This window comes from Cucurbita moschata, unplaced genomic scaffold (genome assembly GCF_002738365.1).
Source record: "Cucurbita moschata cultivar Rifu unplaced genomic scaffold, Cmos_1.0 Cmo_Scf00025, whole genome shotgun sequence".
In the NCBI taxonomy this organism is placed as follows: domain Eukaryota; kingdom Viridiplantae; phylum Streptophyta; class Magnoliopsida; order Cucurbitales; family Cucurbitaceae; genus Cucurbita; species Cucurbita moschata.
The window spans coordinates 3,569,496-3,597,481 of record NW_019268541.1 but is presented as its reverse complement, the minus strand read 5'-3'; the positions used below and the strand labels follow the sequence as shown (position 1 = coordinate 3,597,481).

General features: G+C 35.6%; 2 protein-coding genes across 7 annotated transcripts in view; both read left to right on the top strand.

Annotated features, from left to right (window-relative positions):
- LOC111461814 (protein PIR) overlaps positions 1-8,466 on the top strand; it is a 42,109-nt gene extending 33,643 nt beyond the window's left edge. For 3 of the 5 annotated variants that reach the window (XM_023105482.1, XM_023105485.1, XM_023105486.1), the window contains 9 exons: positions 17-160; positions 910-1,059; positions 1,265-1,408; positions 1,919-2,006; positions 2,373-2,500; positions 3,657-3,861; positions 5,232-5,404; positions 6,231-6,437; positions 7,461-7,995. In XM_023105482.1, coding sequence (XP_022961250.1) covers positions 17-160; positions 910-1,059; positions 1,265-1,408; positions 1,919-2,006; positions 2,373-2,500; positions 3,657-3,861; positions 5,232-5,404; positions 6,231-6,437; positions 7,461-7,661 — 1,440 coding nt within the window. In that variant the 3' untranslated portion in view covers positions 7,662-7,995. Of the gene's footprint in view, positions 1-16; positions 161-909; positions 1,060-1,264; positions 1,409-1,918; positions 2,007-2,372; positions 2,501-3,656; positions 3,862-5,231; positions 5,405-6,230; positions 6,438-7,460; positions 7,996-8,216 lie in introns of those variants that run through there. The other 2 variants (XM_023105483.1, XM_023105484.1) reach the window with 2 other exon arrangements.
- A 2,580-nt stretch (positions 8,467-11,046) lies between these two features.
- Positions 11,047-21,767, top strand: LOC111461816 (probable UDP-N-acetylglucosamine--peptide N-acetylglucosaminyltransferase SEC). 2 transcript variants are annotated; one of them, XM_023105487.1, is made up of 28 exons: positions 11,047-11,435; positions 11,973-12,118; positions 12,269-12,367; positions 12,452-12,502; positions 13,039-13,155; positions 13,841-13,897; positions 14,686-14,805; positions 14,948-15,010; positions 15,134-15,212; positions 15,550-15,659; positions 15,776-15,829; positions 15,915-15,982; positions 16,081-16,183; positions 16,374-16,576; positions 17,139-17,235; positions 17,867-17,938; positions 18,065-18,141; positions 18,216-18,332; positions 18,406-18,490; positions 18,565-18,732; positions 19,150-19,260; positions 19,340-19,426; positions 19,518-19,645; positions 19,722-19,804; positions 19,934-20,039; positions 20,138-20,284; positions 20,829-20,949; positions 21,045-21,767. In XM_023105487.1, exons 1-28 carry the CDS (start codon positions 11,303-11,305, stop codon positions 21,156-21,158), a joined length of 2,916 nt encoding a protein of 971 aa, XP_022961255.1. In that variant the 5' UTR covers positions 11,047-11,302; the 3' UTR covers positions 21,159-21,767. The 2 variants fall into 2 exon arrangements, with proteins under 2 accessions (XP_022961255.1, XP_022961256.1); XM_023105488.1 differs by lacking the exons at positions 11,047-11,435; positions 11,973-12,118; positions 12,269-12,367; ... (1 more) ...; positions 13,039-13,155; positions 13,841-13,897 and adding an exon at positions 13,910-14,620.
- Positions 21,768-27,986: the final 6,219 nt, after the last annotated feature.

Here is a 27,986-nt window from a genome sequence, read left to right as displayed (position 1 = left end):
AATCAATATGTTTCAGGAATTGGAAAAGCTGATGGATGTCCTGAAAGTGACCCACGAATTGCTATCCAAAGATCTTTTGATAGACTCATTTAGTCTCATGCTAAATGAGATGCAAGAAAATCTATCTCTTGTATCATTCTCTAGCCGATTGGCTTCTCAGGTTAAAAACATTTCTTACCTTTCTTGAAGGGAATAACTACTTAATGTGGAGTAGGAAAGCAGGGATCAATGATCAAGTACATTCGTTTGATGATTTTCTATCTACAGTGATCTTTATCACTGATAGTTTACTATCAATGATAAATCTTACTGAAATTTAATTAGGCATCCTATTTAGGACCTTCAATTTTGTTTATCCTTGATAATTTCAGTTTGAGTTTGTTCCTGCTTTCTGTGTCTACTGTAACAGTTCCTTCTCCCGTTGACCTTTGATTTAACTTCCACTGCTCTCTTGAATGTATCGTCCTTTTTCTTTTTTACCCTTTTGGCAATAATTTCAACGAAGTGTATTCTTATAAAGCCTTTTGTTAGTTGGCGTTACTGGATTTTCAAAGAGGGTAAGTTTTGTTCATTGTTGACTACTTGTATCTGAAGCTTCTGTACCCTTTACTTCTTTCCTTAATTATATTGCATATGCCTTTGGTTCTTATACCCTTTACTCCTTGGTCCTTTGCCCATTTCTATTTCTTATTTTCATGGATAACATGCTTGTACTAAAATTTTAAACTTGTAGCAGAAGGACGTTTACTTATAGCTTCAATGATGATAAAAAATAAATAAATAAAAAATAGTGAACGCTAGCCTTTTGCCTGAGCAATAATTTCAGTTATGCAACATGAATTTGACATGATATTGAAGTTTTCACGTGTTTTTCATCTTTTTTAATTTTCACATAATTTTTCTTGTCAGATTTGGTCAGAGATGCAAAATGACTTCTTACCGAACTTTATCCTATGCAATACTACTCAGCGATTTGTAAGATTATCCAAAGTTCCATCTGTTCCGGTTCAAAAACCATCAGTTCCTCATGCCAAGCCTAACTTCTACTTTGGTACTCAAGTACGTTAATTATTATAGTCGATACATTGCACATCACTTATAAGACCCTTTTGGTAGTTTATTTGAAGTATAACCTATATTATCTAATTCAATCATCAATATAGTATTTATTAGTTGGATTTGGCTGTTTTATATCGTTTTACATTTTAGTACTCGTGAGAGGATTTATAGTTTAATGCTGTTAGTTTTGTTCCCATCATGATAGGACTTGAATTCTGCTCATCAAAGTTTTGCACGGTTGCATAGTGGATTCTTTGGGTTGACTCACATGTTTTCCATTGCGAGACTTCTTGGATCTAGATCCTTACCATGGCTTATTCGAGCACTTCTGGATCATATATCAAATAAGGTACAGTATGAGTTGGATATATCCTTCCATGAAATACACCTTTTAAAGTTCTTGCACTGTGAGAAAGCGTTACTACATATATACATATGGATAGATAGATAGAGATATATGCATACACATACACATGCGAACACAGTTTACATATTGTGTCTTGAAAAATGTCTCTAAATGATTGTTCTAAAATAACTAGCCACAGTTTACAGTTGTCCTTTTCATTTGGTTTTTGAATCCTTGTCATTGAGTAACTAATGAATGGTCATAGTTAAATGAAGACGCATAAGATAAAGTTCTAAAGCACGGCAAGAAGTCATCTTACATCTCATTTTAGTAGAGAGCATCCCTGTCATTGCGAGTAACTACATTTTCGTTGAGAGTTGAAAAGTTACCGGTGTTTAAATATTTAAACTTCTACAATAGTATGGAGAAAGACTCCCAATCCAACATAACAAAAAAAATTACAAAAGATCCCCATCTTGGACAAGCCTAATATTTCGTTTTACCATTTTTCAGATTGCTGTACTTGAACCAATGATATCAGGATTGCAAGAAGCGTTGCCAAGATCTATAGGATTACTACCATTTGATGGAGGTGTAGCAGGTATATCTTTTCCATTAAGGTTATAAATGTCGAAGTTTATGGTCTGCCTTTGAATTTTTTATTCCTTCTCCCCCTAATTTTTAGAATATTTTTTATTACATTATGTTTTATTAGACATTCACAATTTACTTCATTGCACATAAGTGAAGAAGAAGCAATGTATTATATTGTGATTGTCGAAGTACCAGGAATACGTACAGAAAAATAAAGCAAACTAGAAGTAAATAGGGAAGAATTTTTATTAAAGATAATTTCAAGTACCCAAGTAACAACTTAAACAAATCAGCAAAACAAACTAGTTTCGTAACCTAAAAAACCGTTAACAAACTTGAAGCCATATTTACATAGTTATTTTACTGAGTTCAGGTTGCATGAGATCGATCAATGAAAATCTAAACTGGGAAGCGAAGTCAGAGCTCAGGTTGGAGGTCCTGCATGGAATAAAGGAGATTGGAAGTGTGTTATATTTAATTAGCCTTCTTGATATTGTGCTGGTCAGTATTTGAATTATCCATATTGCAGCAACTATTTTTCACTGTTTTCTTCTTGATATTATTCAAAAGTATCTGTACTTCTGCAATTTCTATTTCTGAAGTAAGATTTATTTTCAGCCTTCATGAATTACTGTTTCAAATTCAGAGTCCTATCTTGAAACTATGGTAAATTCGAAGGCTATGGACTGTTTTATACCTTGAATTGATTAATAGGTCCTAGGAGGGTGTTTGAGTTAATTAAACATGACATTGTAGACAATGATTCTAAAATTCAGACCACTGATATTGACTTACTAGGAGAAGGACATCTTTCTAAAATTTGACTTGTCACTGACATTGACATGTTGCTGGTAGGCCAATATGTTGCTAACCAAAAGTCTTAGACTAATTTGGGGCATGGATCATTTGCAAAACATGAGGATAACTAGTACACCAATGAAGTTCCAACTGTGATTAAAAATGGAAGGTTGAAGCCTTTTTTTTTTTTCTAAGAAACTCAAGGTATTATCAGCCTTGCATGTGATGTAGTGGGGCCTATTGACTCTCTCCTTATCATGTGTATTTCTCTCTATTCATAGGGCAACTAATTCTGTTTTATTTTTCTCTACTTGGAGGTAACCCATTATATTCTCCCTCATACCTTGTGCATGCCCAGACATTTCCTTCTCCCTTTTTGACCTTTCCCAATCTCTCCTTTTTGTATGTTCCTTCTATTTTTTTCATTATTTAGGCTTTTGTTAAATTATATAAATGTGTCATGAAGAAAAAAATTGTATTTTATTATTTTCTAAAAAAATTTAATCTAAAATCTAAATTGTAAATAACATTTTATGAAATGTAATACTGGGCAACATGATACAAATGTATTAGACATACGAGTTTATTAATGTTTTCCCTTTATTAAAAACTTGTACTTCAGTAGGTTAGAGTTCCGTTATGTGCCTGTTTGTGATATTTAGCACTTTCATGACGAAAGCAAGCCAACTTTTGGATATGCCCATTGACTAATAATATTAAGAGACCGAATAGGCTTAAATTGTTGCCCATGATTATAATTTTCTATTTAATTGTCTAACATTTGAATCTTGTTATTAATCTCTTAATGACTATGAAATATGAATGAACTAAAAGTTTCTCTTCTTGCCCCAAAACACAGAGAGAATTAGACATCACGCATTTCATGCAGACAGCACCTTGGTTAGGGATAATTCCTGGTGTTGATGGGCAAATATTTCATTCTCAAGATGGAGAGAGCCCTATTGTTAGCCTATTCAAGTCGGCAACCAGTGCAGCTGTTTCAAATCCTGGAAACCCTAATGGAATGTCATATTATACCATGTCAAAACAGGCTGAAGCAGCAGGTTTTCTACTATTTCACACCCTTAACAATTTATTTTGCTGTTCATTTGACAGGTTCTACTATTTCGCAAAGGCTGAATCATTCCAGTTCTGCTAACCGATAATATTTTGCAGTTTTAAGTCTTTTTATCATACAAGTCTAGATTTCTGTCCTGTGTGCATGTGACATTGGGCTGTTGTTAAATAACTTGAAGCGATTATGGGAGGGAGGAGGTGGTTGTCCATCCTCCCTTTCGTGATAACATCCCCTGGCGTTGTGCTTTCTTGTTGTTAGATGTGTTCCCTTATTGGACTTAATATGTCCCTTTGGGTGTCTGTTACTAAGTATTTTAAATAATCCCGTAGGCATTGTCCTTGTGGGTTGGACCTTTTTTCTATAGTTAGTCTTGGGGCTAGGGTTTTTTTTTTTTTTTTTTTTTTTTTTTTTTTTTTTTTTTTCTGTTTTTTGTATGCTTTTGGCCCTTAAAAAAATTTTAATTATTGGGAGAATTTGGTCCCTGCCTCCAGTTTTTTGTTTCTGTAGCTAACAGAAGATGACACGACAAAGTGTTTTTTATTTTAAAATTTCTTAAACTAAAAAAAATCATTTTTTTATTTTTTAAAATTAAAAAAAAAAAAAATTGTTTCTCCCTCTTTCCATTCACGGTTGTTGTCTCTATCTTTTTTTTTTTTTCCTTCTTCTTCTTCATTCCTCTCTTTCCTTTCTTCTTCTTTCTTTTTCTCTTCCTCTATTTCCTTTTCCTTCTCCTTTTTTGGCCTCCTCATGTTTACTCGAAAAAATAAATATGAGGGTGTTGAAAGAATGAACTTGATTTAAAGAATATTTGTGTGTTTTGTAATTCCTTTTAATAAAGTAAATAGTTGACCTCCCTAGGGATTTATTTATATATTGTTACCTAATATCTAGTGATCTAGCTAGATTTAGTTTTACCTAGTATTCTAGGAATTTTTATTCTAACTTTTCTCTATTATAAAAGGAATATGTATCTCTCTAGAGAAATGAGAACAACAAAAGATAGTTGCAACATGGTATCAAAACTTAAAACCAAACTCTAACTCAATCGGTGAAACCTTTATAACTATCAATCATCTATCGTGATCAAGTTTCATTCGGAACTTTCATAGTTGTTGACCTCTCTGTGCATTACCACATGTCCAATTGAGTATCACAGCAACCACCACTTTCGAACTGATTGGTTTCGCAAGTCCAATCGAGGCTTTGGCTATTGTGGGTTGTGCAAGTGGAGGAATATGAACAATTTTAGCAGTTATATTTGATAGCCAACCTTTCTCATCCACTGTTCTTTCTTTCCCCTCCTTCCAGCTTTAGTTATCTGACTTGTAAAGATCTTGAATCTTCCTGTTTTTGCAGATCTTCTGTATAGATCTAACTTGAATACTGGAAGCGTTCTAGAATATGCACTTGCTTTTACAAGTGCTGCTTTGGATAAATACTGTAGCAAATGGAGTGCTGCTCCCAAGACTGGATTCGTTGATATCACTACTTCAAAAGATTTCTATAGGATATATAGTGGACTCCAAATAGTGAGTCTGACGGCCCTTTTTATCTATTGTTTGTTTCTTTGCTATTTTTTTCCGTATAGATAATTTCTTTGTTTTAACTCCTGATCATTGGATATCTTCTTTCAATCATTTTCACCTATGTCTATGTGTTCTCAATTGTTAGTTATTTTTTATCCATGGTCGATTTATGCTAAACGATTATTGGTGCAGCAGCAAAACAGAAGTTTAGACTCTAATCGGATCCGATCATGTTTTAAATCCTATTATTGCTTTAATTCCTCTGTCGTTATTTTATGTAATATGCCTCTTTAATAATGTCACTAGTAATGGAATCTATGCTACGCAAGTGATAAATGTGTATGGTTTAGTTCATTTTCTGTAGATAGATTGAAATTTATTTCATGTAGATTATATAACTATGAATGGCAATTCTCCATTGACTCATGCCCTACAGTTGCAGTAGGAATTTAATTCCATTGTCTTCCATATCTGAATGATATTAAAATTGAAGACAGTTGTTAATTACCTGACTAGTGATTTGTGGCTTTAATTCATCCATGGTTTCCTCAACTTTGTAAACTGAATTGTGTGTTTCATCAGATTTCATATTGTAACGAAAACAAATTTCGAACTAAATACACGCCTATTGAGAGATTTTAATGTAGAAATTTTCAATGGTCAGAGCTGCTAATCAGTTGAAATTATCATATTTCCCCTTTCTTTTTTTGTAGAAATAAATGAAGCTAAGCTTACTTAAAACCTCCGTTTTCTTTTTACACTCATCTTCTTTGTGAATTTACAGTAAATTAAGTCTTTCTTGCTGATATTATATTTCTACGTCTTCAAGGGCTACCTGGAAGAGTCTGCTCAATCACCTTCAAACAATCATGAACTGCTTGGTGATTCTGTAGCTTGGGGTGGTTGCACAATAGTCTACCTGCTCGGGCAACAGCTACAATTTGAGCTGTTTGATTTTTCGTACCAGGTTCTGAATATTGCTGAGGCAGAGGATGGAACATTTGTGCAAACTCATAAAAATTCCCATTATATGCAGGTTTGACATTTTAATATTCTCATCCAGAAATTTCTTTTCAAGAAGATGCATCTACTGTCTGAAAATTAGTATTCTAGATCGTCAAATTTTATTCTATTAAGTTATTGGCTTCAAATTAAGCTTCCCCGGCACATACAACTCATCTATTTCTCATCAAAAAGGAACAAAAATGTCACACACTTCTTATTCTTGAGCAATAGTAATGAGAACTCAGCCAGATATGGCTAATATTAAACAAGCTGTCAAGATCATTATTCTGATCCATGTTAATTTCGGGTATTCTGATCCATGTTAATTTCGGTACCCACGTCGATTGGGGAGGAGAACAAATCATTCTTTATAAGGATGTGGAAACCTCTCCCTAGCAGACGCGTTTTAAAAACCTTGAGGGGAACCCCGAAAGGAAAAGCCCAAAGAGAGCCATATCTGCTAGTGGTGGGCTTGGACTGTTACAAATGGTATCAAAACCAAACACCAGACAATGTGTCAACGAGGAGGTTGAGCTCCGAAGGGGGTGGACACAAAGCGGTGCGCCAACAAGGACGTTGGGCCCCGAAGGGGGGTGGATTGTGAGATCCCACATCGATTGGGGAGGAGAACAAAGCATTCTTTATAAGGGTGTGGAAACCTCTCCCTAGCAGACACGTTTTAAAAACGTTGAGGGAAAGTCCAAAGAGGACAATATCTGCTAGTGGTGCGCTTGGGCTGTTACATATAGACTTCAAACGGGACTTTGTTACTGGATACCTTGTTCATAGTGTTTTATGCAAACTCACTTACAACTAGAGAAGAAGGTCCCCTGCTTACACTTATCAAAATTTAAACATAGAATCGAATCTCCCAAAGTTATACAAACACGTACAAATTTGGTCCAAAATTATACGAGAAAATACGTACACATTCAAAAAGTTGTGTTTCAGCTGCTGTTGCACTGTGACGATTGTAATTTTCATAATCTGTGCAATGTTTTCTCATCAGTTAGTTGCATTTTCCGACTTCACAAACCCCTTCTTCTATATACAGGGCTGGGAATCCTTAATAGAAGCCATGAAGAAGGCCAGAAGATTGAACAACCATGTATTCTCAATGCTGAAGGCACGTTGTCCTCTTGAAGACAAGACGGCATGTGCCATCAAGCAGAGTGGAGCTCCTCTTCATCGTGTTAAATTTGAGAACACTGTCTCTGCTTTTGAAACACTGCCCCAGAAAGGTGCTGTCAACTAATCCCACTCTATGCACCTGCGCTTCTTCCACTGTAAGAGAAACTTCAACTCATTTTTTGTCTGTCTCCAGAACTACCTACTTCGATATTGATGCTAATTGTTTCATATTTGTGATAGTAGTAGCTGTATATCAATGAGAATGATTGTGAGCCATAGCTGATTATGATGTTTTAAACCTTTTCTTCTTTAGCCTTACTTTTTTTTATATGTTATAGGGATTTGTAAGTTGATTGTTTGTCATACATGATATTTCTTAACTTGCCTTTGTGAAAACAATTTTTTTGAAATGGCCCTCTTGTAAACGAAAAATGATATATCCATCTTGAGTTACATTATTAGTGTCTCAAGATAATTTGCTTATAATATTAGTTGAGGCATGCACAAGTTAACCCAAACGTATCAGATATGATTAGTTTTTCATTCTCGTTAAACAGTAAAGAGTCATTTTTTGTTGATTACTTCGAATCTCTTTCACATTTGGGTTTGGGTTTATATTATGAAGAGGAAAGTTGATGCGTATAATCATCTGTACTTCGTTCGAAAATTTTGATTTCAGCAGTCTCGTAGTGTTCATCGAAGTGACTGTAACTGCATAATGATTGTGTATTTCATCCATTTGGAAGGGTGGATTTTATATCAGGAGGATCATAAAGCATATCCAAATTTAAAGTGGAGAAACTGTTATTATGTGCAAACTAAGAAGTTTTGTCATATATAAATGAGCAAAGCACAAGGAAGAACAAGTTGTTTGCTATGTCCACGGTGATCAAGGCAGAGCGACTCCTTTACAAGAGGTTGATTTTATCAAAACTGTTAGATCTGCTTTCATTTAAGAAAAAATAGGAGCTCTTGGTTTGGTCGATGTCGATTCGTTGGCCAACCCTAAATTTCTCCTATTGAGCACTGTTTGTGTTCTTTGTTTCTTGTACTTCTAAATAACTTTTTTAATAAATAAGAATTTTAAAAAATAGCTGTTTTGTTTTCTATGCTTGAAAGTTTATCTAAATTTTGAAACTATCACTTAATTAATTATTACAATATTATACTGTTTTATTATTATTATTTTTTAACTCAACCCAAATAATTCCCACCACTCTTCATTTAGTGCTCCCATGGATTTGATAGGTTTTTTTATGAGCTATTTGATCGATATTTATTCGTATTTTTCAATATAGTCATTCTAACATATAAAAAAAAATGCTTAAACGGCTCAGGGAAAGATTAGACATTCTATTAGATCTTGACGATAACTTTCGATATATTGTGTTGTAACGTTTCATATTAAGTTAAAAAAAAAAAAAAAATTCAAAACAATAGTAATACAAATCCTTGCAAACTTTTAATACAATTGTCAAAAATTCTGTCTTGCTTACAAAACCAAAAGCTGGAGGATGTTGGATCTACAATTGTTGTCATTCAACGAGTAAAGACAAGATTTTGAATGCTTTTCAGGTTTGAAATAGTCATTTAGTTTGAGGATGTTGTTGTCTAAACTTTCTATGCTCAGATCATTGAGAATAATTGCTCCATTCTGTTGGGGTTCTCAATGTAAGAACAAAGTCAAATCCCATTGGCAGAGTTTGGGCTAAGTGACGCCCACCAGCTGCTCCTCCTCCATTGGCTGCTGCTGTGCCCTGTGGTGACGCCCACCAGCTGCTCCTCCTCCATTGGCTGCTGCTGTGCCCTGTGGTGACGCCCACCAGCTGCTCCTCCTCCATTGGCTGCTGCTGCAGATGGATTTGAGCTTCGACAAGAGAGACTCAAGTCCACGTCTAGTAGATGTTGTCTTTTTTTAGTTTTTTCTTTCGAATTTTCCCTCAAAGTTTTTAAAATGCATCTAGTGTGAAAAGGTTTCCACACCCTTATAAAAAATGTTTCGTTCTTCCCACTGATCGATGTGGGATCTCACAATCCATCCCCTTTTAGGGTCCAGCGTCTTTGCCGGCACACTACCTCGTGTCCACTCCCTTCGGGGCTTAGCCTCCTCGCTAGCACATCGTTCGGTGTCTGGCTCTAATATCATTTGTAATGCCCCAAGTCCCCTGCTAGCATACTATACTAATTTAGGATTTTATGCCCAATTATCTTAATATGTTCGGTTTTTCTTGAGCTACTATACTAATTTAGGATTTCAACAAAATTATTATTTCATTTTCAGATATTAATTTATAATAGGTTCCGATTGAACTACAAATTTTAATGTCCTGAATCTTTTTTTTTTTTATATCAAATAATTATTAAATCTAGATCTCAATTATTACAAAATTAAAATTAAAAGTACAAAATTTATGTTGTTACAAATTAAAGGGTTTTTATTAAAATTTATATACGAAAAATGATTCTTAATTAGAAATATATTTTCTTCTTGAGACATTTAAAATATGCATGAAAAGGAATCTTCATGTCATAAGAGAATATTAGGGAAAAAAAGTTAGTAGGCTAATCGAGATTTGCTTATATTTGCAATCACAGTTTCTTTTTAAAGCGATATTCGATCTTAACGTATAATGGTTCTTTGCAATATTAATTAAGTTATAATGACCTATCATTAGCTCGAGATGCAACCGACCTTTTTCATTTTACTTTCTTCATTCTAGAAGGCAATAACAAGTTGACACAAGAAAACACATTTGTTAATGACGGATCCTTATCTGAAATCTGAGAAGTTCATAAACTTCGTAATTAATATATGTTACTGTAAAACTATCATCTTCTCAGAACTAGAATTGGGTGTTAGATGAAAGTCCCATATCGGCTAATTTAGGGAATGATCATGGGTTTATAATCAAATAATACTATCTCCATTGATACAAGGCATTTTAGGAAAACCTAAAGTAAAGCCACGAAAGTTTATGCTCAAAGTGGACAATATCATACCATTGTGCAGAGTCGTGTTCATCTAACACTAGGAACATGTCGTTCTCGTTGGGTTTTGATTTGTACTCTTGTAAACAGTGGACGAGTCATATCACTGGTAAAGTTGTTTCCATAAGGGCAGATTCTTACTCCAACTAACCCAGTTTGCAGTTCTCGTCTATGATGCTCGGGATTTGAAATTTGTGAATGATATATAGCTGTTGTTATCTGGATCGAGCTCGAATTTTGAGAAAGAATGTGCACATAGTATAACTCGAAAAAGAAGATTCTAAAGGAGAAAATTCCAAAGAACTTTAGAAGAGAAGAGAATATGGGATTTCATGCCAAAATTTCTTCACACACCTTCCACTTTTGCAATACACGTGTCAATAGCAGGAGCAGCCGAATCTAATTTCTTACCACCTACAATGGCTCAATCTCAGCCGTCCACTTTGACGGTTGAGATCTCTCCTCTATTTTGACCTTTTTCTTTCTTCCCCCTATTTACGCGGCATGACTCTCTGATTTCACCTTCCAGAAAAAAACATTTCTTTTTCTTTTTTTGGGAGCAATTCTTCTTCTTTGCCTCGTTCTAATCGAAGAAGTACTCGAAAATTCCAAACTGACGTAGGGTTTGGTTTGGTTTTTCCGAGCTTTTTCATTTTTTTTTTTGTTCGTCGATTTGATTTGCTGTTACTGTGTTCTTTTCTGGGGTTTTGTTGCTCGACCTTTGATCTGGGTGTTGGCAGTGGCCAATTGATTTGATCCTTTGAAGGGATCGCCGTGATGATGTCTGTACAACAGGGCGAGGTTTCTCGAGCAGTTTTTGGCTCTGATCGCGGCAGCGAATCGTTTGCGGTGAAGACGGAGTCCCCCTCGCTCAGCCTGGTTACGTTCGAGAATCCTGATTCTCATGAAGGTTTGTGAATTGGGATTTGGGGATTTGTGAAGAAATTTTTGTTATTTAGTTGAAGCACCTAGCTCTTGGAGGTGGTTAATGCAGTGGTTAGTTGATGATGATTCTAAATCGGTTTTTAATGGAGCGGATTTCTTTGTGTGCTTTAACTTGTTGATGTATTGGGGATGTCAAGATCGTATGTTATCATTTTCATTGCTAAATTGGGCGACAAATTTATCTACATATGTTTTGTATTCTGTTCACATCATTTGTTTCCCTAAATAAAAGTGTTTTGGAAGGAATTTTCTGTGTGTGCCTTTTTGCTGTTATTTAAAATATATTTCGAACTAGAGTTTGCACACATTACATCTTAACAAACATCAAAGAAAAGGAAAAAGAAGACCTCGAGGAGAAGAGCGAAAAGTCATGTGGTTTCACTTCCCCGCACCGGGTCTTTTTTATGCTTGTCTACTTGACACATCTCAAATTAAATGGAAAAAAGTGTTTTTATCTTTCGTTCTTTTAAATACTTGTTCTTATAACACGTTTGTGTTGTAGTTGATGAAGAAACCTATCTGGCTCTTGCGCATCAGAAGTACAAGAATGGTGACTATAAGCGGGCACTGGAGCATTGTACTAAAGTTTATGAGAGGAATTCACTTCGCACAGATAATCTTCTTCTGATGGGTGCCATATACTATCAGGTATTTTGCGCGGCTACTGATTTGGTTATTGACTACGTCTTATACCAATTTTTATTTTCTATTTTTCTCTTGAATTTACCTGTTTTCCTAGTTTTCCTTATGCTCGCTTCCAAGTCTAACAAAAGTGTATGCTGGGCTTTTTCCTTACAGTTGAACGATTTTGATATGTGTATTTCAAAAAATGAAGAAGCTGTCCGTATAGAGCCACGTTTTGCTGAGTGTTATGGAAACATGGCTAATGCGTGGAAGGTAATCCTTGTGATTGTGCTTGGCATTGTAACTGTTCTTTCTCCGTATTGGGTGCTGATGCTACTGCCTTTCTGCACAATACAGGAAAAAGGAAATATAGATCTTGCAATTCGTTACTATCTTCTCGCCATTGAGGTTTGTTAAGATTTCTGAACCCTTTTTATGTGAAAGTGATGTTAATTTAATTGGTATTAACAATGTTCATTTTAACTTGTAATTACTTCTCTTATATTTGTGCCCATAGCTGTATCCGATGTAGATTGACCATGCAATCATTTTATTTGATAAACTCTCATCAACTGCACAAATCGTTGTCTTGAGACTGTCTTTGTATGAGACTTGAAAGATTTTGTCTCAATATCATTTTAGGCTCTATGTTCTTCATTTTAAATAAAAATAAATTAAAAAATCTTGTTGGGATCTATGTTTTTCTTTCTGGCTGGAAGTGCTAACTTGCTTTTATTGCGTTTATCCTTAAAATTATTTGGTGGGCTTGCTTAAAAATAATTTTGGAGATTTCTTCCAATCTTTCTAATTTCTATGATTTTTTTATGTGGTTTGTGTAGAGAGTTTAAGGGCTCTTATACTAGAACTATTTTCGTCTGTGGTTCTCAATTCTCCTTTTAACTCTGTGCAAGTGTGGTTCTCAACCTATCTTTCTGATGCTGCAGCTTCGACCCAGTTTTTGTGATGCATGGTCAAACTTGGCTAGTTCATACATGCGGAAAGGCAGGCTTGCTGAGGCTGCACAATGTTGTCGACAGGCACTTGCATTGAATCCTCTTCTGGTAATTTCTCACCCTTACGCTCTCTTTTTGTCCCATTTTGTTTAACTGGAGCTCTTTTTAGAGTTGTGGGCTTTCTTAGGGTGTTTTTTTTCATTTTCCCCATGCGTTCGTTCATTTTTCAAAATAAAAGTTTGCATCTTTCATCCCCATGTATTTGTTAGTCTTCCATATTGCAGTGTTGCTTGTAATATTCTTGGTTCAGTTTGGATAGTTTAATCATGAAGTGAAATCATTACAATTGTTTTTTTACTGATAGATTTTGGAAGTTGAAATGTATAATAATCATATTTTATGTAGTGTTCTAAAGTGCAAGTGACCCCAAGGTGACAAGTTGGATTCAATGATGAAATATGCACTAACGTTTGTTATATTAGTTCCTTGGCAACTAAATTTTCTTCAAAGATTCCGGTTAAGATCTGAAGCAAGATGGCACTGACTTTATGGTATTTCCATGTGTGGGATTGTGCATGTTCTATGGGTAGTAGACCGTCCTTTTTGTTCATCCCAACTGAATTCAGTAAATCATCACCATCTTCATTATCTCTCTTTTTGGATTTCTTTTTTAAGTTTCCATTGTGTTATCTTCCTCTCTATCAAGTGATGTTTGGGTTCTGTCATGCAAAATTATGCTTGTTCGAAGTAACAAGGATTGTGATACTTTCCTTCTGTGTTCTTTGGAAAATAGGTTGATGCTCATAGCAACCTTGGGAATCTCATGAAAGCCCAAGGGCTGGTTCAAGAAGTAAGTACCTTCAAATATTTTCTGAACTGTTCCTCTTTAATTTCCGAGTGTGTGATGGGTAGCTGAACTTTGCATAGTTGGAATCTAGGATCTTGAGTCATACCCATTTCCAATATGCTATTGAAATTGACGTTTAACTATGAACTTTTCACTCTCTATACCGCTCTCCAAGGTGCCCTTGAACTAGAGCATCTATAGTTCAGATCCCCTTTCAACTCTCCTAACAAAATAATTTCCCATAAGCCAAAGTAATTTTACTGATGAGAAGAAAATATGACGAGAGATTGGATCTGAACTCATTTGAGCATCACATGCCTTTATTTTCTTCACACAATGGGTATCCTCTTTATTTTTATTATTTTTTAAAATTTTTTTTATGAGAAATTGAGATATTGTATTAATAGTCTAAAGAGCCAAAAGACTAACAACCTAAAGGCATTAGGGATGAGAAATCCCCAAGCTTAATTTAGAGGAGATGGAAAAAAAAAAAAAAAAAGGCCACGAAGGAAAACAGAGATGTTACAAAAAGAATCAAATGACTTCTCGTTTGTTTTTGTTCTGTTGGGAGGAAGAGTGCCATCTATTATTTAGTTTTTCATACTTAATGTCTCTCTTCCTCCAGTAAAGTTACTGATTGAAACAATTCATTGGTGGAACTGTGTTGAAATCCACAGTTCGATATATATTTCAATTTGTTATCTTCAGGCCAGGGAACAGATGATGGTTGGTCTTGTTGTTACTTCCATGCCAAGTCTGCAAATTGTGAAGGAAACTAACATTTTGTGCAGGCGTACAGCTGCTACCTTGAAGCTTTACGTATACAGCCTACATTTGCTATTGCATGGTCAAATCTTGCTGGTCTTTTCATGGAATCTGGTGACTATAACAGAGCACTTCAATACTACAAGGTATTCTTGTTCTTAATTAAATCACTACATTTCACAATGTAAGTGATTAGTATCCATTAACCCGTGCATGAAGTTTTTTTGGTTACCTAAATCACTTCTTATATGCCTTACTGAACTGTTCTTGTACTTGTTAATCTTTTAGGAGGCCGTAAAACTCAAACCCCAATTTCCAGATGCCTACTTGAACCTGGGGAATGTTTACAAGGTAAGGTATCACATGCCTTGTATGAGCAGGTCCAAGGGCTGCAAGTATTTGTCCTTGCATTGGAGAGTGTCTCTACCCTGGTATTAGAGAAACGAACAAAAGGTTTCTTTTGATTTTTTCCAGGCTTTGGGAATGCCTCAGGAGGCAATTGTATGCTACCAACGTTCCATTCAGATTCGACCGAACTACGCAATAGCATATGGTAAATGTTGATGCTTAATGATGTAGTTTTGGAGTAAGATTATTATGTTGTGTATGTATGGATCTTTCTTGAGCTAATAACTTTTGTTGTGGGATTGGGGTATGTCTTGGTATTCTATGAGATAATACTTCAACAATGGGTTTAGTTTGGCCTCTCTCAATTGAAGTGTTTTATTCATGTAAAATTATTGGGGGGCTGAGTTTTCTACTGTGATCAAGAGTGGTAGCTTAAGTTGTACATGCAAAATTTATTGTTTACGTTCTCCATGTTTCATTGGTTATTAGCTGTCTTATTTTGACCTCCTGCCACTGTAGTTGACATGTGTTAAACGTTCCAGGCAATTTGGCATGTACTTATTATGAACAAAGTCAACTTGATCTGGCAATACTTCATTACAAGCAAGCTATTACATGTGATCCTAGATTTTTGGAGGCCTACAACAATTTGGTTGGTTCCATGTGACTTATCATCTTAACTGATCATGAGTTTTATCTCGTCTTCAAATTATCTTCTACTATCTCTTAACATGTACTTTTTTTTTATTTTGTTCTGCAAATTTTAAGGGTAATGCTCTTAAGGAGTTCGGCAGAGTGGATGAGGCTATACAATGTTACAATGTATGTTTTTGTCTATTGTCATTCAACCCTTTGTTTGGTTTACAGTCTTTGTTTCCAGTGATTAACATTATGTTTCTGCATGAAGCAATGCCTTGCTCTGCAACCAAGCCACCCACAAGCTCTTACCAACCTTGGGAATATATACATGGAGTGGTACATGTTTCATCACTGTCTTTATGAGGCTATATAAACGTCACTATTTATTTTACAGCTTCTTTCAGTGATGATAAGAGCTGATTTTGTACCTACAGGAACATGGTGCCTGCTGCTGCTTCCTATTATAAGGCCACACTTAGAGTAACTACTGGATTGTCAGCCCCCTTTAACAATCTCGCCATCATATATAAACAACAGGTAATGATTTCTGAGATGCTTTAGTCTGCTTGTACTTAATGGTTTGAACACCAAAGAAAATTGGACCATTTGTAAGAGAAGTCCCAAGAATAAGGTTACAATAGAAAGCTTAGAGGGAACTGTTAGAACAGATTGATTTGCCACTCATAATTTCTCTCAGTTTCTAACCCTTTAACTCAATCTATTACAGGGCAATTATGCTGATGCAATATCTTGTTACAATGAAGTCCTTCGTATTGATCCATTGGCAGCTGATGGCCTTGTCAATAGGGGAAACACTTACAAGGAAATTGGTAGAGTGAGTGAAGCAATTCAGGACTACATACGGGCTGTTAATATCCGGCCTACTATGGCTGAAGCCCATGCTAATTTAGCTTCAGCTTATAAGGACAGGTATTTCCTCTCTCTCCCTGTTAAGGCAAGTTTTAACTCTGCCCCTAAAATTCCTCTGCAATTTGTCTTGTTTTCAAAATGATTTGACCATGTTATCAGATGTATCTTCCAATGCAACCTCGAACACCCTTGTAGCTTTTCACATCAATGAAAAGCCTGTTTCATTTTTCTTATCCTTTTTCAATCAACAAAAGAAACTGGTGGCTTATTAATGCCTTGATCCGAAACAATATAAGAGAATGTACCGCCATCTGGTTCACAATGGGTCTTAGGAGGATTCTGAAATAAAAAAGGTGTCCATATGCTTTCTTTTCCTGGAGTTTTAGTTTCCAGATCAGGCAACCTGTGTTTTCTGTATGTGAAGTGGTCTCCTATTTTAAACATTAGGGAAATCTCTCTTGTACAATAAGGATACAAATATTTAACACTACAAGTTCGTTGATTTGGACCTAAAAGTAAAGCCAACTGGTTTTTGTTCATTTTGCCTCTATTGGAAGAGGGAAAAAATTGTGACTGTCTATTTGTGTTGATTTTAATTTAATTTAATTTCTTTGGGATACAGTGGACATGTGGAGGCTGCTATCAAGAGCTATAAACAAGCATTGGTTCTTCGGCCTGAGTTTCCTGAGGCAACATGCAACCTTTTGCATACATTACAGGTAATGTTACGATTTCATTTATATTTACCATGTTTTTTAGTTAAACAAAAGGAGCTTGAACTGTATATATATGTGTGTGTGTGTGTGTGTGTGTGTGTGTGTGTGTATATATATGTATATAAGTATATGTATATATATCTGTGTGTGTGTCTATATATATTTTGTTGGAAGCATGGACTGTATGAAGGGTGATCCAACAAGCATGTTGAAGAAGATTTTATTCATCTCTTTTTAGCTCGTTTTGAAACATAACCTGCTTGGGTGTTTATATGAATTAATTTGTAATTATAGACTGTTTGGCAACAAAATGTTGCAGCCATAAGTTTTACAAGTTTGTTGCTTATATCATAAAATTTTCTGCTTCTATGGTGTTCTCCATAATATTTTCTCCTATTTGAAACATTTTGCACTAGAGGTGTTATGAGAAAATGCCTGTGTTTTATGAAGCATATGGTATCTAGTTTACCAAGCTTTCTGCATCAGTGTATAGAGGCCAAATACAAATTTGACAGTTGTAATTTTTATCCTTGTTTTGGTGCGAGAACTTAGTCTTGGTTCTTGGTGCTAAGTTAACGCCAATTAGTTAAGAATTGAAGTTTTATGAACAAGAATATATGTTTTTCTTTTGCAGTGTGTCTGCAACTGGGAGGACCGTGATCAAATGTTTGCCGAGGTAGAGGGGATTATCAAGAGGCAAATTAATGTTAGTATGACTTTTATCTTCCTTAACAGTATTCATTTGTTTTTGGTCCTTTGGTCCTTCCTGTGCAACTTATTTTATCCAATTTCTATGCGTAGTAATTTTGTGCCTGGCCACTCTTTGTTTCAGATGTCTGTTCTACCAAGTGTTCAACCTTTTCACGCAATAGCATATCCGATTGATCCATTGCTTGCACTTGAAATTAGGTACAGTAATTTCCCCTCTTATGCGCTCCTCAAAATGAATGCAACTTTCTTAAGTTTTCTCTCTGTTATTGCAGCCGCAGTTACGCATCACACTGTTTGAAAATTGCATCTCGATTTTCAATTCCTAGTTTCAACCACCCTTCACCAGTTCCTGTAAAGCAAAATGGTGGATTTGAAAGGATTAGGGTTGGGTATGTATTTACCTAAAGATGCAATTTTTGTTCTTTAGAAATTGTTCATTTTACTGAAGCTGTTGACCTGCAGCTATCTGAGCAGTGACTTCGGTAATCACCCCTTATCACATCTTATGGGATCTGTTTTTGGCATGCACAACAGAGAACATGTCGAGGTCTGAGGATTTTTGTTTTGGCATTCTTAAGAAGCCCGTTTCTCCTGTCTTTTCTTCTGACTCCTCCTTTTTAGGTCTTTTGCTATGCTTTGAGTTCAAACGATAATTCAGAGTGGAGACAGCATATTCAATTTGAAGCTGAGCACTTTGTGGATGTCTCTGCCATGACGTCTGATGTGATTGCAAAAATGATCAATGAAGACAAAATACAAATACTAATAAATTTGAATGGTTATACTAAGGTATAGTTTTTCATTATATCATGTGTTGCTTAGTGAAGCTCAATTCACTGTTAATTTAAGATTCTATACTTTTTATGATGATTTTTCTGGGGACATTGTTTTCCAGAATTATCTTGAAGATTGCTTTTCATTGTTTTGCTTGTTCAAATAATGTTCTTTTCCTGGTGGGTCGATTAGTTATTATACCAAAAGTAAAGAAAACGTAGAAAATAGAAAGAAATGGTATACCTGTGTTGTTTGTATATTTTGTTTCCAGGGGACTTGCATCTCGCCAAATGATTTTGAGAGATGTAATATCAATTTTTAGAAGTTCAAAGCTACTGGTTTAACATATTTGTTTATGTTAATTCTTCTTCTTGATGTTCATTATTTATTATTATTATTGAAGTATGATAAATATCGAGATGCACTTTGCAGGGGGCTAGAAATGAAATATTTGCAATGCAGCCTGCACCTATTCAGGTTTCATACATGGGGTTTCCAGGAACAACAGGGGCCACTTACATAGATTATTTAGTGACTGATGAGGTAAGCTTAGTGTAGGTTTCAAAATTTTCTAACTATTATGGTCTTATTAAATCTTCTGAACCCATTTTTCTGCTTTCAGTTTGTTTCACCATTACGTTATGCGCATATTTATTCTGAGAAGATCGTCCATCTCCCACATTGTTACTTTGTTAATGATTATAAGCAGGTTAGTATTTTAAAATGTTATTTTGTGCTGTTGAGTTGGTTTATTTATTAGTTTTGCATCTTTCTTACCTCTGATTTGATGCATGATGCAGAAAAATCTGGATGTGTTGGATCCAAATTTCCAGCACAAACGTTCAGATTATGGATTACCTGAAGGGAAATTCATTTTTGCTTGCTTTAATCAGTTGTACAAAATGGATCCAGAGATCTTTAACACCTGGTAATGTTAGCTCCATATTTGACTTGTTTTCTTTTCAGTTTTTCATCTCACCAGATGCTTACTTTACTGGTATCAGGTGTAATATTCTTAAACGCGTGCCAAACAGTGTACTTTGGCTTCTCAGATTCCCAGCTGCTGGTGAAATGAGACTTCGAGCATGTATGAAAAATTCATTTGATATCATTTTTGGTAGTGATAAAAATGTTCTCATAGGATAAGTTGTTCATGCTATTGACACTGCAAAGAAAATAATTTCCACTGGTAAATGAGAGTTTTGATCTCCCTCAGATGCTGTCGCTCAAGGGGTGCAACCAGAGCAAATAATTTTCACAGATGTTGCCATGAAAAATGAACATATCAGGCGTAGTGCTTTAGCAGATTTGTTCCTGGACACGTTAGTCATTCTCTCCTCCATCTTTTTGATGGCCCCTAGTGAGTTTATTCTACTTGCTTATTTTGTTTGGTTTGTGACGTTAAATTGTTCATGTTCAGGCCTTTGTGCAATGCACATACAACAGGAACCGACATTTTATGGGCAGGTTTACCAATGATTACTCTGCCCCTTGAAAAAATGGCCACTAGGGTTGCTGGGTCGCTCTGTCTTGCGACTGGACTGGGTGACGAGATGATTGTTAGCAGGTGATTATTTATTATAGTACAATTTATGTGCTTGTGAAAAGCATTAAAATTCTGGGAGCTATGCCCTTACTAATGGGAAGATTCGATATCACCAAAATGGGTCAGTCGAAAAAAAAAAAAAAATACAGCTGCTTTTAATTCACTTCTTTCATGTTCAGTCTCCATCATTATGATGTGGGTGTCGATGCTTAGCACGATGAACAATTAGATTACAGAACAGTTCGATTGTTCAAAAATCAAGAACTATAATTATAAGTGATATTTCAGGTTCAAATCTAGCTATTAGTTTTTTCCCTCTGTGACAGTAGCGAGTGTAATCAGAGTTCGTTTCATACTAATGCTGAAGTAGAGCGTTCTTTGCAGTTTATGCTGCAAATTTTCTATGTTTGCAATGATATTTTACTTCAAAGTGTGAATTGATGTCGTCCTTTTATGGGCTGCTGCTTTTCTTATACCCGTGACTACCACTGTCGGTCATACTTTTCCGTGTGGTGGCAAAATTATAGGTGGTTCTCTTATTTATTTTGCTTGAAATGTTATGCAGTATGAAAGAATACGAGGAGAAGGCAGTATCGTTGGCGTTGAATCGGCCAAAACTACAAGCACTTACCAACAAATTGAAGGCAGTGAGGATGACTTGCCCTCTATTTGACACAGCTCGATGGGTATGTTCATGTGTCTACGTGTGAAGAAGCATCATAAGTTCATATGTCGGATAAAAAGTGCTCACAGTTTTGATATCAATCTCGTGTTCTAATAGGTGAGGAACCTGGAGAGGTCATACTTCAAAATGTGGAACTTGCATTGTTCAGGGCAGCGTCCGCAACATTTCAAGGTGACCGAAAACAACTTGGAGTATCCGTTCGATAGATAGGTAAGAGAGAAGACACGGAATTGTATATAACAAAAGAGAGATCAAGTTGGAAAGAAACTATATTTAGAATGTGTGCGGATCAAAATGCATGTTGTAGAGAAGTCATAAAATGATTTGAGATAAAGTTATTTGGCTGCAGCAGTACAGCCATTCCACGCCACTCATTGTTTGTATCTGTAAGCCTCGCTGGTAGTTTTGATGTTATCTAATCAGCAGCGTGTTGTGGCGTACCGACTCGATATGGACATTGTATCCCATAACATTTCTAGTCTTCTACATATGACAGGACCGGCCTCTAGTTGAGTATCTGCTGCCATTGTCGAGGGGTTGGACACGTAGATTGTTCCGACTTTGATTCAGATTCTTGGTGTATGGTTGTTGATTAACATGTTGTAAAAGGTATGCAGGGGAATGAAGCAAAATAGCTCTCATGCATTTGTTGCTGAGATAATGTTAAGAGGCTGTATTATTATTATTTTTTGAGAACCACATTGGCTGATTTTTGAGCCATTTTTATGTATTATGTATGAGGGGGAAGCGATTTGATTTGGATCTCTCTTGCACGAGTTTTGATTTTTATGAATTGGATTAGAGGTTTGAAGATTCTTACGCCTAGACGTGCACTTTGTTCCCATTCTAAGTGGCTAGTATTGAGTGAACATAATGTAAGGTGTGGGATGGGTGGTAACCTGGTTAGACCTCTGCCATTGGTTGTGTCGTTCTGATTCGAATAGAACGATTCGAATCTGGTGGCCTATTGCAACTTCGTAAGTAGGTTCGTGAGGTCTATTGGGTACTCATGCCCCTTCGTAAGTAGGTTCATGAGGTCGTATAAGAAAAAAGTGACCCATGTGCCTACTAGCTATTGGGTACTCATGCCCCTCGCAATCGTGTCGATTGGTTTATTATGGGAGACTCTTAGCTTGTAGAGACAGTTCAATTTTAGTAGCTTGGTTTAATAGAAACATGCATAATGGTCAATTTTGCTAGGCAAAGATAGTAGATCAATATGATTATGCATGGTGGATCAGGGTTTGATAAAAACATGCACGACATGCATAATCATACCCTAGACACTGAACCCTAATTTGTCTCACTGAACCCTAATTTGTCTCATTAGGAGATTATGAATCTTCATCGTGCTATATATATTAGATATGTTCAAGTCGATTCCTACAAGTGATCTTGAAGAAAAAGAAAGGGCAATGTAGATGTTTGCAAAAGTTGTTTGCCTGGTTTTACCCTTTTCTTAAGCTTAAATCTCATCAAATTTCATAATCGGATTCTAAATTAAACTAAAAGAATGGAATCGACAAAAAGAAAATAAAAGAAAATAAAAAATATAACAAAAAACGAGTCTAAATAGTAGAAAGTGTCACGACTATGACATGGAACATGTATGTCTATTTTAAATCTCTTTTACTTGCTTTCATATTAGTTACTATTTTATTATTTTATTATTTTATTATTATAATTTATGTGTGTATGACTCCTCGCTAAAATCATGCATACACGTGCGAAGACTCATTTGTTTAACAAGGTTTTGCAACTGGTTGTTAATTTTTCCTACCCGATTTATATGTATAGTTGTTTATTGATTGCTAGCTTATAACATTTTTTTAATAAATTGTTTTCCGAACATTTTTGCAACATTCTCTGACTTAGTTTTCTAAAATTGTTTTTCAAGAGCGGGATCAAGGGCTAAAGTAGATAACATCTATGTCAACAACACCTCAAGTTAAGTTGTCTGACCAACTCAAGGACGAGAGAAGGTGTCGTACAATTGCGTTGAGAGGTTGACATAATGCGATTGTAACAATTGGTGGTACTAGAACCGGTTAGACTCCTAGAATACGAGTTAACAAATATCTTCGCTGCAAAATAATTGAGCACGTCCCAATTTGGTCGAGATCGAAAAGTAGATGCTCTACCTAAATGAAGTCTCCAATGACCTGGATTTCAAAACCTCATCTTTATGAAATGGTCACTAGAGCTTACAAGACAAAGCCATCAGAACGGGTCGTTCTATATCTCGACAGACTTTGTTGCCTAGATGGAGGAGCGTGCAACCTAAATCTCACCATGTGAGTGGTGGAGAACCAAATCCCAATATGGAGAAATTTATCTTTGTCCTCAAACAATACTTTCAAGTCACAAATACAATGGTAAAAAAAGCGATCCCGTTAGCAACAATGCATTTAGCTGATGATGCAAACTTGTGGTGGAGAGGTCACATGGACATTCAAGATGGTCAATATAACATTTGGGAGATATTAAAGCAAGAACTTTGCTGCCGTTCTTCCTAGAGAATGTTGAGATAATGAAGCAATAAGACTGTGTCACGTTAGCAAGGAGAATATTGAAGGAATTGAAGCGTATCGAGAATATTCAAAACTAGATAATGAAGCAATAAGACTGTGTCACGTTAGCAAGGAGAATGTTGAAGGAATTGAAGCGTATCCAGAATATTCAAGACTAGATAATGAAGCAATAAGACTGTGTCACGTTAGCAAGGATATTCAAGACTAGATAATGAAGCAATAAGACTGTGTCACGTTAGCAAGGAGAATATTGAAGGAATTGAAGCGTATCCAGAATATTCAAGACTATGTGAAGTAGTTTTTTTTTTTTTTTTTTTGGCGGTTGCTAAATATTCATGATATGTTAGAGGAAGACAAGGTCTTCTATATTGTCGAGGTGCTAAAATCATGGACGAAGTTCAAACTACACAAATAAAGAGTTTAAGACCTTTCTACTTCCGTTGTTCAACCTTAACAATGATCAATCCCAAAATTGAAGGTAATACAAACTATCGATCCAATTCACCAAAAAGTTGGAAGTAACAAACTTGAAAAGCGAGACTGAAGGCTTGAGTATATGACATCGGTGCAACAACCACCTAAGTTTAGTTGGTTAACATACTCGAGGGCAAGAGTATGTATAGGGTTGCTATTGTGACGTGTAGCTGGCTCCAATGGTTTAGTTTCATTCTTGGCTCCTGCATTCTAGGATTCAGTTGAAAGTAGTTTCTTCCCAGAACTTTAGATCTTATCAACCTGAATAGATTGACACAAATTTTAATAATTTCTTTCAACCATACACGGAGAAATCAAGAATGAGTCATTTTGTGCACTACGAAGATCAAAAGAAAGCTCAACTTTTATCCAAAAATGTTGTTTTTCGATTTTGAGATTGAGCTCGTATCTCCCAAATCAAACTCGAGAGAAGTCTTGCTCAACATTCAGGGATCAAAACCTCAAAAAATTGAGTTCGAACTCACGAATCTTAGCTCGAAGATACAACCAATGACGTGGCTTATTCTCTAGTGTTGGATTAGGCTACTCTTTTTTTTGGAGATTGTTCCAGTGATGTCGTTGAGGCTTTAGTTTTTTTCATTTTAATAAAAAGACCATAAAATAATAGAAATAAAAGGCATCTCGAAATAGAGTATCTATGAGACGTTTGATCGATCGTCCAGTTTATAATACTTGAAGTTCATAATAGAACGATCAAATGAAATCGATGTACCCAAGCACCATGTAATTAAAACATTAAAAAAAAAAAGTTTACGAATAGTGGAGGTTCCAAAAATGGTATATTATCGTCGTACGAAATAAGGTGTCTTAATCATGCCACAAAAATTTCATGGTGAATGATAAGATTGTACCATACATGTTCGTATTTTATAAGATTTCATTGTATTTTACGATTTTTGAGTTTTATTTTTAAGATTCTACGTGGTAGTCATTATGTTATTCATGGACATAAGAGTTACCACTTTTCACTTGATCACAGGTTACTTTAACGTTTATTTTCAAGACTATAAATAATAGTTCAGGCTGTTGCTTTAGTAAGAACATTTTGGATATTAAAATATCTTCTTAAGCCATGAACTTGTTTTTTTATTTATTTATTTTATTTGTTGTGTTTTAGATTTGCATGCTAGAGTCATTTTGATCAAACTATTCTATGGAGGGATTCGAATCACAAGTTTAGAAACGAGTTTTCTTGATCTTGATCAATAAGTTAATCCATCCCAAACATTTCTCTTGGGTTGACTTTTATTTATTTATTTATTTTGGAATTCTTCGATAGTTTAGATCTAAAAGTAATCTTCAATATGATCGTTAGATTGAATCCTAAGAGTTCCATAACATATCAGGTTGGATGAAATGGAATGGAGAAGCCTTTCTAGTCCGTATTTTAGTCTCTTATTTCAATTTTTATCTCCGTAAAATTTTTAATTTATTTTTGTAGTGATAGGAGCAAAGATTTTCCACGGGAAGGAACCCGAGATATATAGTAAGTTCGTTTGTATATATAAATAAAGTGAGTGACGCAGGGCAGGGATAGAGACGAGGAATATAATCCCCATCCTGTTTAATTTACAAGAAAAAAAATATATTTCTCCATTATCCATTTAAATGGAGATTCCTCACATGGTTCGAGGCGGGTCCTCATGGGCCCCAATCGTGTGAATTAAATTGATATCTCTAATTAAATTCATTGTCAATTACAACCATAATTTAAACTTTAATAGACGTATTTGAGGGGAGGTGACAAACGAAAATTATTTAACAACAATTTGGTTGGAACTAGTTGGGTTGAAATGTTAAAATATTTTATTTCAAAACCAAATGCAATAGCTTGTCGATACATGACGACGCATAACTCGAGGAAGAAAGAGATGGAAATACATGATACCATTTGATTAAAAGAGACGAAAATTGAGACTAAGATCAAAATAAAGCGTATAATTTGACCACCTTTGATGACTAGATCATAGTGGACATCGTCCTCAAGAATCAAGCAAAACTTGATTTTAGAATGTGGTTAATGTATATCAATCTGAACCGGTAACACAATTACCGAACTTAAAAAAGAAAATCAGTTACGGGAATGAAATCATCAGACTAGGCCAATGAATCGAACCCTATCGTCTAGTTAATGGTAAGGAGAGAATCTTGACGCAAATTTATTTGATTTAATCACAAAATAGAGCGGAAAAAAAGAAAAAAAAGAAAAGAAAAATATAGACGGAGATTATCACATCTCGAAGACAGATTTTATTCACTAAAATAGTTCAATCTCACGACTCTTTCAATACATCCACCAACTCGAACATATAATTCAAAAGAGTCAATATCAATATCAATATCAATATCAATATCGCTCCATTACGAGTCATATATTCAAATTATCACCTACAGTTTATCATAATATCCATAAATGAAAAGATGTGAAAGAGAAAGAGAAAGAGCATAACAAGAGCCAAGAACTTGACTTGCCGATAATGGCTGGTAATAGGGTTTCTTCCGAACAAGATAGGTCTCTTTCATTTCATCAAAATATTCTCGAAAATCTTTCTCCGATCATAACCACCATTTCTCGGCCGCCTTCTGCCCGAAACAATTGCCATCTCCAACCACTGCATCCTCCACGAACTCCGAAGAAGAAACACAGCGATCGAAAACACGACAACGAGCTGAATGTTAAGGCGTTGCTTGACAATATTTATACAGAGAAATAAGAGGTAGTTCATTGTTGTTGGAATGATAGAACCAATGAAGATAGAATTATGATCTAAAAAGAAATAGGAAAAAGAATCTTGGCATATATTAAAGAATTGAAAGTGGGGAACCTTCCAAGAAATAACCTAACTTTCAAAATATTAAACGACAAAAAAGAATTGAGATTAAATAATGAAGAAAAAAAAATGAAAAGAAAGTGTTTTAAAAAATATAATATTTATTTACAATATTCATATGCCCACCAGCTCACTCCATTTGGAGCATATATATTTGGGGACACCACCAAATGTGTTTTTTTTTCCTTCTCATTATTATCCATACAACTATCCTTTGTCTTGTTTTTGTTTTTTTTTTAAATAATATTTCCAGGTCCACCGCTAATAGATATGGTCCTTTCTGGATTTTTCCCTTCATGCTTTAAAAGCGTCCTTATTGACACACCGTCTTGTATCTACCCCCTTTAGATAACAGCCTCTTACAGCCTCGTCGCTGGCACATCGCCTGGTGTCTGACTCTAATACTATTTGTAACAGCCTAGGCCCACTGCTAGCAGATATTGTCTTCTTTGGGCTTTCCGTCTCGTGTCTACTCCCTTCAGAGAACAGCCTCTTATAGCCTCGTCGCTGGCACATCGCTTGGTGTCTGACTCTAATACTATTTGTAACAGCCTAGGCCCACCGCTAGCAGATATTGTCTTCTTTGGGCTTTCCCTTTTATGCTTTAAAAGCGTCCTTACTGACACACTGTCTCGTGTCTACTCCCTTCAAGAAACACCTTTGGGCTTTCCCTTTCATGCTTTAAAAGCGTCCTTAATAATACATCGTCTTGTGTCTACCCCCTTCGAGGAAGAGCCTCCTCACTGATACATCGTCCGGTGTCTACCCCTTCGGGGAAGAGCCTCCTCGCTGATACATCGTCCGGTGTCTGGCTTTGATACCATTTGTAACGGTCTAGGCCCACCGCTAGCATATATTGTTCTCTTTGCGCTTTCCCTTTCAGGCTTCTCCTCAACGTTTTAAAATACGTCTACTAGGGAAAGGTTTCCACACCCTTATAAAGGGTGTTTCGTTCTCCTCCCCAACCAATGTGGGATTGTGGGGTCTCACCAAAGACGTGGCGGCTGATCAATTCATTAAGTTGGTTATGAGTGACACTCGACACACATTTGAGCTGAAGTTAATTGATTTTACTAATTGAAGAGTGATGATACTCATGAAGAAAAATAGAGTACTCATGCGTTTTTACTAATTTACGAGGTACATGATTAATTAACTAATTTTTTTTACTTATAATATAA

Coding starts and splice junctions, on each gene's coding strand:
- LOC111461816 (XM_023105487.1), top strand. CDS start 11,303: ATGATGTCTGTACAACAGGGCGAGGTTTCTCGAGCAGTTTTTGGCTCT. Junction 16,184..16,373: donor CCATCATATATAAACAACAG/GTAATGATTTCT, acceptor AATCTATTACAG/GGCAATTATGCTGATGCAAT. Junction 20,285..20,828: donor GACGAGATGATTGTTAGCAG/GTGATTATTTAT, acceptor AATGTTATGCAG/TATGAAAGAATACGAGGAGA.